Source organism: Pseudochaenichthys georgianus, chromosome 18 (assembly GCF_902827115.2).
Source record: "Pseudochaenichthys georgianus chromosome 18, fPseGeo1.2, whole genome shotgun sequence".
Lineage (NCBI taxonomy): Eukaryota > Metazoa > Chordata > Actinopteri > Perciformes > Channichthyidae > Pseudochaenichthys > Pseudochaenichthys georgianus.
The window spans coordinates 8,180,341-8,193,783 of NC_047520.1; the positions used below are offsets into that span (position 1 = coordinate 8,180,341).

At 39.6% G+C, this 13,443-nt stretch overlaps 1 protein-coding gene across 4 annotated transcripts in view; it reads right to left on the bottom strand.

The window, feature by feature from the left end:
- Window positions 1-1,769: 1,769 nt before the first annotated feature.
- Window positions 1,770-13,443, bottom strand: part of arap2 (ArfGAP with RhoGAP domain, ankyrin repeat and PH domain 2) — a 144,474-nt gene continuing 132,800 nt past the window's right edge. For 3 of the 4 annotated variants that reach the window (XM_034105732.2, XM_034105728.2, XM_034105730.2), the window contains exons 26-33: window positions 12,960-13,077; window positions 10,402-10,530; window positions 10,099-10,235; window positions 9,205-9,287; window positions 6,152-6,187; window positions 5,054-5,117; window positions 2,935-3,057; window positions 1,770-2,823 (exon numbers count right to left, since the gene is read on the bottom strand). In XM_034105732.2, the coding sequence (XP_033961623.1) occupies window positions 2,476-2,823; window positions 2,935-3,057; window positions 5,054-5,117; window positions 6,152-6,187; window positions 9,205-9,287; window positions 10,099-10,235; window positions 10,402-10,530; window positions 12,960-13,077 (1,038 nt within the window). In that variant the 3' untranslated portion in view covers window positions 1,770-2,475. Of the gene's footprint in view, window positions 2,824-2,934; window positions 3,058-5,053; window positions 5,118-6,151; window positions 6,188-9,204; window positions 9,288-10,098; window positions 10,236-10,401; window positions 10,531-12,220; window positions 12,271-12,959; window positions 13,078-13,443 lie in introns of those variants that run through there. The other variant, XR_011644971.1, reaches the window with a different exon arrangement.

The window sequence follows — 13,443 nt, forward strand, 5'->3', positions numbered from 1 at the left end:
GCATATATACAAATACAGGGGACAAGAAATGGTAGCTTTTAGCAGAATTATACAGATTATTATCTCAAAAACGACATTAAGTGCTGAACACAAGTCAGAGGCACATATAGCATGACATCGCAGATGAAAAACAAGATGTTGTTGGTTAAAATACGTCTGCTGCTCGTGAAAGCAAGGGTACATGTTGTGAAAATTACTCAACAGGCCAATTACATAGGAACATATTAATTTCCACTCATGCAATGAACATGGCAATATAATTAATATGGGTGAGGGGAGACAACATATTTGCACAGTAACAACAAAGCCCTAATATGAAATGGCCAGACCACGAATGCACAAATGTGGCAGCTCTATGATTAGAATATAAGGACATGAAACAAAGGACAAGCAGCCGGTGTATGCGGCATAATGAAATAAAATGTTAATATGAATTTTTAATGGAGGACCCTGTGTGACAATTGCCTGCGTGTGCATTTTCCGACGGCGATACATTATTCAACAATTTTTTCAGTGGCTTGAAACGGCGAGTTTATTTTAACATTTCACCCGAGAAAATGCAGAATTTGATGAAATCTATGAATAAAATAATGATATAATTATGTATAAACAAGTCAAATATGGTTTTTTTTTCACAACGGGGCTTACTGTAAGTTCCTCAACGTGCTTAGAGGACTGCGTCTCCTAAATATTGCAGATATGTAAAATAACACAAGAGTAAACAGAAGGAAACTCAAATGAAATCTAACATACTTATATATAGTCGGCTGAGTTACCTGGTGAACATAGCCACTGTTACTGCATCCTATAAACCTGCGGAGAACAGATGCAATATTAAAATACAAATAAAACACAAATAAAGACCTCTTAGCAACTTAACAGAAAACAAAAAATCCAATCATGATGGATAATAAAACTGAAGCAATGACGGTAATCATATTTTATCACTGGTCGTCCTCATATTATTTGAATGGCTTTACTGCATGCGATATTTTATTTTTACCTAACTGTAATTATCTGATGGATTTGGGTATATTTGTGGTTTCATTGCTGTGGACAAATATGAAACTGGCAATTACGCAAAAAACCTATTTCCTGTGTGTGACTGGTTCCGTTCGACACTCACACCTCCACCTTCTCCATTGTTCCCGCCATCTGCAACTCTGTGGAAACTCAGCGAGGGTATTTTTGAGTCAGAGCTTTTTGGCAAAGACAGAAATGTTTTATTTGCACTTTTCCGGAGAGAGACCTGAGCACAGTATTTTAGTGATCAATATTTTTGTGTATACTGTAAGTGAAAGCCAATAATAAAGACTGCATGCATGCCCACTAAGTCTTAATGGAGTGTAGTGCAAGCAAATTGTACTTACCTCCCAAGGCCTGCTTTTGATGGACGTCACACCATTTTTTTTAAATGTTTGGTTATTTCAGTGGCAATATCTGTTAAGTGTAATCTTCAAATGATTGAATTTGACTGTGCTTAGATCAAAATACAGTGAACAGGGAGGCAACAATCCACAAATCCCATGTCCTGTGAATAAGGTGACACACATTTGGTCATACGGTATGAAAGGTAAACAAAACGTTATCCTGAAACTCTTCAAGAGCAGCAATGTTTGATGTGTTTTTTGAGTTGTTTATTTTACTAATTAAAATGCAAAAACTAGTTAACATGGACGTGTGTTACTATAGCTGAAAAAGTCAAGCTTAAATGACTTTGGTATTGTACATAAACTATGACATTGGAGTGAAACATGTTGAGTCATATAGCAAGTGAAAGCATTGTTTATTGTCATATGTATAGTGTACATTTAAATCACATTTGCTAAAATTGTGCACATCACAATAAAATGCTTAAAAGAAACGATGCTACGTAAAAAAATAAAATCAAAAAGCTGTGGGTTACTTTGAACTGTTATGAAACATATTTAAAAAATAATTACAAATAAATAATAACGTGTGATATTGCCCTCCTATATCAGCTGTTATTGCATCTCATTGCCATCAGCTCTTTTACATAATGCATTATTTCCTTTGCCTTAGCTTTTGCAGCAAGTGCTAGAAACAAAATAGCCAAAAATAAGTAACATGCTAGCCAAAGAACACTGTCTGAGGATTATAAAAAAAACATAATACTTGTCAGATGTAGTAAAAACAGCATGTCAAAGTAAAAGCATGAAGCAAGCACTTTGGTATGAGTTCTGGAAACTTCTAAGGTTTGACAGCCGAACATGTTCTGGTTTAAGAAGAGCGGCATATAAATCACGCTTTGTAGTGCTTGGGTCAGCGTTGTGTCCAGCTGAGGTCGGCATGACCGCCAATGTCTTTCGCACCTGCACCGACATCCCTTAATACATCCCAGTTGGAGCCATCACCCCCTACCTTAAGCACCATACTTTGGCTCCATCTGCATCGTTTCAAACTCCACCCATTTCCTTGAACACCCTGTAATGTTCCTCTTACCTCTCGTCTGTGTCAGTCATTGCTCTTGGCACTGCGACTGGTCTTGCTAGTCAGCACAGAGTTGAGTTCATTTAGAAAATTAGGCGGCATCATGCTCTCCGCCCCTACAACAGGTCTCCTGCCGAGGGACTTGAAGCCACTCTGGGGGGGGAGAGGCAGAGCCATGGGCTGCAGGTGTCTGGGTGAGGAGGGGGGGGCAGGGCAATGCGCCTGGCCAGCATCCACTGAGGTTCTTTGGTACGGGACTTCTGGGGCCTTGAACGCGTCGCTGGGCTTTGGGTAGCTGGGTCTGGTGTTGGTCTTGGAGTCCTTTAACGGCTTTAGGGTGCTCTCGACCAGAGAGAACCTCTTGTCTGCCGGCTGAGGGCAAACATGGCAGATGATGATGAATTACAACTTGATTGAATTCAAGTCAACACAAGTGTGCTCTGCCTACAGGAGTGATTTAAAGATATTTTAATACATTCCCACCTGTTTGCTGGTGTTGTGTTTTTGAACATTGCGGGCTTCAGTCACAGCTCCCCCTCTGGAGTATTTGGGATCTGCAGCTTCTTTAGAGTTACTCGTAGTCATTGACCACAGGTCAGAACCGTACTGGAGACAGACAGCAAACAGTACAATTACTAGCAAGGCTAAAATAAAAATAAAAGATATTCAATGTGAACAACAAAAATAGTCTATGTTGATTCATTGCTTTTTATTTTCTCTTACAATATTACAAGTCTATACAGTATGTGTTTTGTACATTTAATGAAGAAGTATGTGCATCACATTTACTGATACACTTATAATGCATTGAAACTGAGTTTAATCAATTATAAAATATGATTTTATATATCAGCTTTGGGAATTATAAAACAGTGTAGTCCTTGCAAAATAATGACTTTAAAAATAGGATTAACACACTTATATATTAAAACAAATGTGCCATGTTGTAATTATTGTTAGAAAGAATGATGGATATGTGAAAGTGCTTAAAACTTTATCTGTGCAGTACTTTTTAATGGACTTGAAATGGAAATTGTTACGGAAATAGGTAACATAAGGGAAGAAGAAATTGTTGCTATGACTGTACGGGATGTTTTGATTGCTGTGTGAACTTTTGCTTTTGGCCGGACTTACACAAGCATTTTGAAAGATGAGAGAGTCAGAGGGCGATGATCCTCTCTTCGCTGGCAGAAGAGCAGATGTGTTCTGATCTCTGGCTAAACTTTCTCTTAAACAACTTCTGCTTTTTATATCACACTGACCCGCCAGACCTGAAGAACTGTCTCTCTTTAACAAATCTGGATTTCATCTCTGCCAGGACCTGTCCTTGGACCTCCACCACCAGCCATTCCACCTTGCTTCAAATTGAGGTTGTTCATCGCTAGTTGCTATGGAAACTGTCGGTGCACAATGGTCGCTAACAGGTAAGAGAAAGGAAATCAAGAGTGCACCGCCTACTTTCCCATCCGCACTTTCTCTCTGTCCTTCCCACAAGTCCTGTGTCCTTCCCACAAGCCCCTGCGTCGGAAACTGACAATCCTGATATTTAGCGGATTTGGGGAAGAGAATCCTAATACCTTTAGCCGGCTCAGGTCTGCTATAGATTTAGTTGTTGCAGAGCTAAGAGCTTCTGCAAAGAGCGGAGAGAAGTCACTGATCCCGGTGAAATAAACACCTTGAAACACTTAGAAACAACAGACAAAAATGGGCTTCCCCTTTAGATCAATCCCTCCCTGACAGAGTTGCCCTTTTTCCTCGCTAACCTTAGGTAAGGCACTCAAAGGCTTTCCTGTAAAGACCTGTGATAAACAACATCGTGCGGCAGAAAGGTTCCCATAAAGGAAGCCGAGCAGAGGACTAATGTCGATTAAATGTGCAGAGCATGCAGTGAAATCTGGAGATATGTCGGTAAAGGACGGATGCAATGTTTAAGTTATAGTCATTTACTTGGAAATCACGTATTTTGTCGAACGGGGGAAACTGTTATTTCTCTGAGAAGTGATGAATATGAGTGAAAAATAATAAAATAAATATGACACATTCGTAGCTTCCCCCCACTTTCGCTTTGCTTTGCTTTGCATTATTTATGTCATATGTGCTGTGTCAGCGGCTGACAGCGACAACACTTAGCTGTATCTGGGGGCTAAGTACCACAATAAGATTGTTACAGTCGCCTTGACCTTATTCTCAGCTTTTCCACATAAAATGATTTATGTTATTGCTGAGTGACCTCGAAAACGTTACACTTCCCTCCCTGTTTATGTATTTCGTCTGCTTAACGGCACAATGGAAAGGGATGATTGGCGGGGAAACTATGATTTATCATATCTCCTTCGTCGGGGATATGGATTGTAAAAGATGATTTATTCCGCTCGTAATGTTGTGTATTTTTCTTCCAAATAAGGAAAGGGAAAGGAGGGTGTATCCGCAATGTGCATGTCACATTCACTGATATGTTTGGTATGCAGTAAAGGGGTTAGAAGAAAATATAAAGAACACTTCCTCGGCACTTCTTAAGACCCTGAATGCTCATTAAATTGCTTCATCAAATGTTGGCATGAGTGCACCCCTTAGTCCTGTTCTCTGCAGCACGTCACCTCACCTTCATCCTGATGATGTCCGTCACCCAGCTGACCTGTGCCTCCCTCGTCTCGCAGCAGAAATGCCTGAGGAGGGAAAACCCAGGCGTGAGTGACTCATTCCCACCTCGTTATTTTCCCACCCATTCGAGCCAGGTGACTGCACGCGGTGATTCACAGCGCTGGACATTTCTTCTTCTGATGGGGCAGTTCACTGATTACTTTAAATAGACATAATGAGGAGCGCTGGCTGCCACTCGTTAACATAAAGACATCAATCTGCATCTGGATATGGTGATTAGTGCTCTAAGCAACAATCGAGGATGGTAGTGTAAATGAGACTTGTAATCTATTCTAGTTTGTTTGGAGCTATTTCTGCTTAACTGCTCATATACCATACTGTGTGTACTATGCTATTATCCATCTGAAAATGTAGAAAGGTCTTTTTTTTGGCACCTTCCGCTTCAATGCTCTTAATTACATCTAAAAAAAAAGGTTGCAATTAAGCTAGCAAAACTAATGATGTATTCAATTGGGATAACAACATTTTATATTCTTTGTGTATGGTAACATTAGGAGAAGGTGGCAGGTAACTCTTTCAAGCTACATCTGATACTTTAGTTTTGACCAATGCAGTGGAACTAGCTCAGATATCACGAGAGTTTAGCCAGCTAGCATGGCTAAAACAAAATAACCCATTCATTTGTATTCAAAATGATTTCTTCCAACAACATTTTGTGAGAAATATCCACATCCAAGAAAGGCATATTGTAAATAACCTGAGAAAAACTGATATTAGAAATGTTATAAAAGTTGCAACCTTTTTTATGGAAAGCTGCAGATACAACTAGGAAGCGACACAGAGATCTATTTTATTAAAATAAAAATAAAAAGGAGAACATCTAAGTGAAATGCACTTCCTGTGAGTATACCCTCTCACCATGTGGTCATTAGTATGTTTGAACATCACTACCAAACCACTTGGAACATAACAAAGCGCCATAAATGAAACTTTTTAACTTCCTGCCACTTGATCCTTTGTGTTTCGGAGATAATTTAAGCGGAAGGGTTCAAAGTTAAACTCATAAATTATTGAATTACAACTTCTGCACGACACTTACCATTGTTGTTTATCAGTGTAGACAGTGAAGCCCCAGCTGTTAAACGAAAAAGACACGGGTCAGATTTCGCTTCTGCAAACAGCAACTTGTGTCCTGTGCACGGAAATACTTTCAAGGCAGTGGTTAGAAACATGCTTTTGTGAGAGGAAAGTGGAATTAAAGTAGTCAAGAAAAAGTTGTTGAGAAAGTAGTGCTGAAGATAACAGCAGGGCAAAACCTTGATATCAAAATGCAAAGAGTTCACTATGAAATCTAGTTGCTAACAGTGGAATTAATTAAATCAATCAGCGGCGTTCCAACCCACATGTTTATGCAAGAGCAGACCTCAATATGCTCGGGGTCAAAGCGTACAGTATACCAAACCCATGCTGCTCATTATAAACCATAAAGTGCAATTTGTTTGGAGAGATGCAAGAGATACAGAATGCATTCGCTGTACGTGAAGTTTGAATTAACTGTACGATGCAGAATCTTCCCACACTGTCAGTCTTTGTGTACGCTTAAAGGTTTATAAATGCATGTATGTGAGTGAATGAACCTGTGCCGAGGCAGTGTAAGGTGAAAAGACCACCGTCCTGGAGAATACACCTCTCCTAAAACCCGTCACAGCAGGAGCAGAGGAGTGGGGGAAGAACAAAGCGAGAGGGGGCAGAGAGAGAGCCTGGAGCACCACTGGTGTGAGTTAAGGGGGCCGATCCAGCCCTGCACAGATAGACCTGTCTAATGAGGTACTGCAGCGCTAACCCTCTCGCTATGACTCTCCTCAGCACTCTTCTTTTCTTTATTCAGCGTATCACTTCTCCCACTCAACAGTACATCTATAATACCACGCTCTCCCTCTTTCCCCACTCCAGCTCTCTTATCCATTCCTTCTCCCCTTAAGGACGCCGTAATGCAGACAATACATTTTTCACGCTTCCCCAGACTCCAAATTCCGACACGGGGAAAATGATGAGGAATTAGAAATGGGTAATGTGAAATATAGTGTTTGGCTTCTGGATTTTGTTTTTCTCCCCCTCTTTGCTGGACCAACAGGAAGTGCAGAGGCATGTGTCGTAAATTATAACAATAGAAGATCATTCAAATAAAACGTGTTTTTCTATGCGCGGGATAATTTGTGTTTGTTAAAATGCAATTACATTTAATCAATTCCAGTACAGTGAAAAATAAGATGAGGGTCAGGTGATGCTTAACTCCGAGGGAAGAGTAAGGATGATATATCTTTGGGGAAATAAATTGTTTACCCACAGAAGGAGACAGTAGTAGATAATGCTAAATAATGACTTGTTGCTCTGGATATCACAGAAGGGAGGTTACAAATGTTGTTGTGGCTGTAGTGAATCACGTTGAATACATTTCATATGCAGCAACACAAATATTGCAAACAAATCTACATGTTTTGCATGTACTGCACCAAATAGCAGTGGTAGAATGTAATAAAGTACATTTACTTAAGTACGTATACCTGATTATTTTCAATTTATACTACTTTATAATTCTACTCTACTACATTGAAGAAGCCAAATAGCGTATGTTTACTCCATTACACTTATTAATCAGCTGTAGTTACTTCATATATTTTGATTATTAGCTAAAGATAAAATATGAAATAAACATTGATGTATAGTAATAGTTTAAAGGGGCCTTACTATGCTCAATTGCAGGCTCATTATTGCCTTTACTGTGACTAGTTGACATGCTTTAATGTTAAACAAAAGGCTTTATTTTTTACAAAAACATATATAATCCTCACAGGAAAGGGAACACCCCAAAGGGCATACATGGGCCTCTTTCAAATATCCAGCAGCAGTATACAAGGCAGTTACAACTAGCTCTTCATTTGCAAGCTGTAATAATCAGAGTAATGCATTAATAGTCTATAACCAGACATTTCATATGTTTAATTCTGAAATGGACCATTACGCATGACAAGTACTTTTGCTATTAATCTAGTTGTATATTTTGATGAATGTCTTGTAGACTTTGAATAGAGGACTTTAACAGAGTACTGTTACCAGCTAGTGTTGCTACTTTTACCACGAGGGAAACAATCTGAGGGCTTCTTCCACCTCTGCCAAATAGTTATGCGAGGAGTGAAGGGAACTTTGTACCAATGACCGTAAAAGCTAACTCATACATGCGGATTGACCGCTGTGTGACGCAGTTGTGGCTGTGATTTAATGTCTCGGAGAAGCAAGTATAGCATTTGCAGCACTTTTGTTTTATTGGCTGCTCACAGAGAGGGAGAGAATCTCCACATCATCCTCATTTCAGTAATATCCATATGACAATGAAATCTATGTTACTGATGGAAACAGAGGATATTGCAGCAAATGAACAAATGCTCATAAATTGCACTTTACAAGACATGGATTTATATTGTTCTCGGTATAACACGAGATGCAATCCTAGGTTTTGCTCACAGCAGCCAAGCATTACATTTCAGCTTGTTTTGATCCATTGACAGCGGTAATCTTGTCAAAGCACAAACACCAACAGGTATTTTACTTTAAAACCCATCCTTCACAAAATGTAAAATCTATGTGAGATCTAAAAGCTTGATGCTGGCCTTGGAATTTAAAATAAAAAAGGGAAGTCCACTTAGTTTGCGCTTCGAAAGCAACAAAGAAAGTGGCCTCGAGGTAAGATTGCTTCTCCTTCCATGTACCTATTTTACGGAACATGTGTTATTATTTAAGGAGACCTTTTTTTATTTGATGCAACCTTCATATTATTAAGCACCTTTTTCTTGCATGTAGCTTTCCTTTTTGTGGCAAAACGAAAGTATTAATGGATGAATGACACATTTGCCACTTGAGGAACTTGCTTTGCACAAAACACTATAACCATAGATGATAGCACACAACATGAAATATAAGTATAAGAACTACATAACATCCTTATGCTTATTAGCATAGCAGTGCATTGAAGGAAATGCAACTCAAAACTTTAGTTACATATAAGACTTTGGTAGTCTCAGTAAATCTACCACATCTATTTGAATCGGTCCCTCATTATATGCTTTCAGATTCATTCGTGCGCGTGCAGTTTACCTGGTTGGAGGTTTGAGCTTTTTCTTCAGGCCCAGGTAACACTTCAGAGAGTTGAGTTGGATTACTTTCTCTGCTTTAGTGCCCTGCAGAAACAAAGCCAATTAAAGAGGGAACACATAAACATAATTCAACTCAACCTAACCAACTAATCCCAAAGAAAAACACTATCCGTGCAGCATCACAACACGACAATCAATTTGAATCATTACCAGCAAACCTGTCTTCCAAGGAACAAAGAACAGAAGAACAAAGGGAACACACAAAGTGTTCCTCTGACACCTACACATCCTCAACCCACCACCCATTCCTGCTTTCCTGCAACATAATGTGCGCTAAATACAGACCTGGTAATAATTGTAGAGGCCAAACAATATCAATTGAATTCCAGGATCACTTCTAATTTCCTTCGTAATTAGCCGCGTTCTTGGGCAACTTGATATTTAGAAAAAGCTTTCAGTGAGAGACACCCCTCGTTGTTTTCCCTCCCCCAGCATTACTGCACCTCCATCAATTATTAACACTGCTTCTCGCTCCTTTACGACTCCCAGGTTCCACTGCAGAACTGTGCGGGGAAGAAAAGGCCTCGGGGGAACTCGGGCCTGCTGGTCCTCACTGAAGCAAACATGCAATCTTTCATTTTTCCAAAGCGAGTGGGCTGCCATCATTATTCTTTATTTGCCACATTATTCGCAGAGAAGGAACACTTTATAGTTTGGATGGAGTTTGAAGTATTTAGTGGCAGTTATGTAGGCGATACTCTAACACATTTTGGTTTTCTAAAGCGGTTTTATAACCCGTTAAATTCCCTCTTGATCCCCTTTCAATGCTTGGTGTTTGCATGCAGATCCCACAAGTGTTTACAGTAGATTAAACGGAAGACAACAGTGTCCTCACTTTGATATCTCTGTAGAGCAGCAGATTCTCGGCACGTAGTAGAACATATTTGTCCTGGAATTTGTGCCCCGAAAGCAGTTTGGAGGATCCGTCGTTGAACTTCAGAAAGTCTCCTTTTATAAACTGCTTCTGATCCGCTGTGGAGCACATGGAGGAGAGGAATATTGACTGTCGCTCAGAGGGGACAACATGCTGGTGCTGAAACAGTGAGTCAGTAAAGTCATTGGCTGTTGTTGATAATTGATGAATCAAATATAAAAGGAAGAACTATCGTATCATAGTATTATTAGTTACGTACTGTACCTTTCTTGTCTGCCACTCTTTTGGACCCTGTGAATTTCTTTATAACAAGAAAAGCAGAACTAGGGAAATCTAAAGAACTCCACTCCAGCACCTGCTCGAGGATCTTCTCACTGTGGTGTAACGGTCGCTCTGTTGGAGATAAAACAACACGGTTCAGTGGGAGGGGAATAATAATAAGCAGGTAAATCTGCAAGGAAATAACAACGGCCAAAAAGCCAAGCTGTCTTTTTACTGTGAATTACAATTGCAAGAAACTAAATCAAAGCCTCATATCTTAAAAACCATGACAGATTCTAGTTAGCTAAATAACAAGATGATGTTGTTGTTCCTGCCATTTTCATCACAGAGCAGTTTAAATGATCTCCAGCTTATCAGGACCTGATTATAAAAACACACTCATGTGCAAAATAGAGCTATTATCGCTGCCTAATTGCTGAACAGGGTACAAGCTATCGGTACAAAATGAATTTGTGTACCACCCCTGCTCTGTTGCCACCATCTCTACACTCCCCTTTCTTTTTATAACTGAAAGAGGTAAAAGGAGCCACAACGGCATCACTTATTCATAACAGGGGGCTTATCTTTCCTCTGGAATCTCTGCAGACCCAGGCCAAGGAATTATTCCTCATTTCCCAACAAATATTAGCTCCCGTGTTCTGCCTATTCTCCTCGATAAGTGTTTACCTGCCTCCAAAATGGCTAACTAACGCGCTTTCCCTCCTTTCTTTATGGTTTTATGAGCAAAACCTGTCACGCTATACCACTTTCAAAAAACTGTTTACTCTTCCACAGACGTATTGTCTCGGCATGGAAAATATGCTGAACCGTCAGCAAATATATTCAGTATTCACCTTTTTATTTTTTTTTGAAAAAGGACGGTATGTCCTCTGTAACTTTGTGAGCAGAAAAACAAACATAAGAGTGCACGGGGGCCGCAAGCTAAGCAACTTTCGCGACAAAGCTCAACTTTGACTTCTCTTCACTCGCCCGCTTCCTGTTCAATGATCAGATGCGAGTGTGTGAGGCGCCGGGTGCTTACAGTGCATACTAATGTAAGATGAGGTGGGTCAGCTCCCCGGGTTGATGATGCGAGACAGATGAAGGTAATTTATGACATATGACGGTAAGAATGATGAGTTAATGTGCATATCATCAAACTGACGGTGCTTGGCTAATTTCTAAGTGTGCGTCCATGTTCGCAGACACTGGTCTGGCTCATTAGAGAGATAATAAAGATAATACTCTCATCATAAGGTCCTTGAATAAGAAGAGGTGTGAACTTTGCATTTGCCCTTAATGAGAATAGCCATTTACGTGGTGATGTGACGCATTGATCGCTAATCAAGATTTGACGTCAAAGTCCTTTAATGGACAATGGGAAACCGCTTGATTCAACATAATCATGCAACAGGTACATGTACTATCTGAGGACAAAGCGTAGGGAATAACAGGGTCTTTGGAAAAGGCATTTTCACAGTCATCACGGTGAAGAGGGATAATCACATTGGTGATGCCTTTGTGTGTCTAACACTTCATTTAGAGAATAAATCCAACCTTTTTTAGGATGAGAGCTACTTTCAAAAAATAAAACAAGTCGTGAGCTACTTTTACTTGTTGTGTTGAGAATATTCAGGAGAATATTTGTCAGTGTTCCAATGATAATAAACAAACATTTGCATAAAGTATATTTGTCCACTCATATCCCTCTAAGGTACATTTAGAACAGATAAAAAATGTGCGATTAATCGCGATTAGCTATGGACATCATGCGATTAATCGCGATTAAATATGTTAATCGACTGACAGCCCTAATGCTTACCTTTAACCTTTGTGTGCTGTTTGGTCTGTGGGACCCGTTTTCAGTGGTGTCTAAAGGGAAATGTATGCAATTAAATTATTTTAACTTGCTTTATTTGGGGGTGGACCTCACATCCTCTAGGGGGGTCCGGGGGCATGCTCCCCCCGGAAGATTTGCTTTTAAATGTTGAAGTGAAATGCATCAATCTGGTGCGCAACATGCATTTATGGATACAGCTCTCAACACTCAAATGAAAGGGAGCTGTATACTTTTCAATAATCCAAACATCTTTAGAATATGATCACAACCAATAACAAATCATTTAAACGTGTTTATTCTTATCTTACCTATAGTTAGCATTCTTTCTTTTTATTTATGCATATTTTACTAATCACTCCCCTTTTAAACTGTTTTTTTTACTGTCCTATAGTACACATTGGAATGATTTCTTACTTAATTTTTTACAACTACAACCTCTCTCTCTCTCAAAGGGACAGCGATTTTGTTTACAACAGACAAGAACCCTTATTCATTCCCTTATTTTGCGACCCTTTCATATTAAACTTGTTACCTGACCCTGTGTTTGCTAGTACATAAATACCTTGTTGTCCCACTTGAGAGACAACGTTTCTTTTGACTCTTTTGAACACCTTCTTTTTACCCAGATGTTAGATAGTCACACATCACTGTCTGAAATGAAAATATGTTTTCAGGATTGTTTGTGATTTAAATTCAAATCATGAGGTTTCTTTGTGCGTACCTAACTCTCCATGTTCAATGACTTCAAAGGTGGTCCAGAAGTCATCGGCACTAAAGGTGATGTTCCTCATACTCAACGCAGATTCTGCCATCTCCGTGGGTCGCATGCTGGGAGAAACCTACCACGTAACACAACAAATAGATAAATACATAACTAGGCAAACAACAAAATGAACAAAAGAGAAACAAACGAACAAAACAAGCACATCCTGCTCCCTGGATCAATATCACTACCTTTGGAAAATGTCTCCCTTAGAAGAGCTGCTCAATATTAAATACAGAATTCTGACTCGCAGCCATGTACGCTGATTAAATTCGTTGTCAAGTTATCAGGTGAATATGGCTGTACAAAGCAAATGTGCTACTTAACTCCACGGAGAGAAGGTGGAGTATTGAAGTCAAACGTTGGTGCTCCTCTTTAACCCCATCCATATTCTGCCGCTGCTGCAGACCCGTGAAAAAGGAGTCCGTAACTTAGAGCGGCC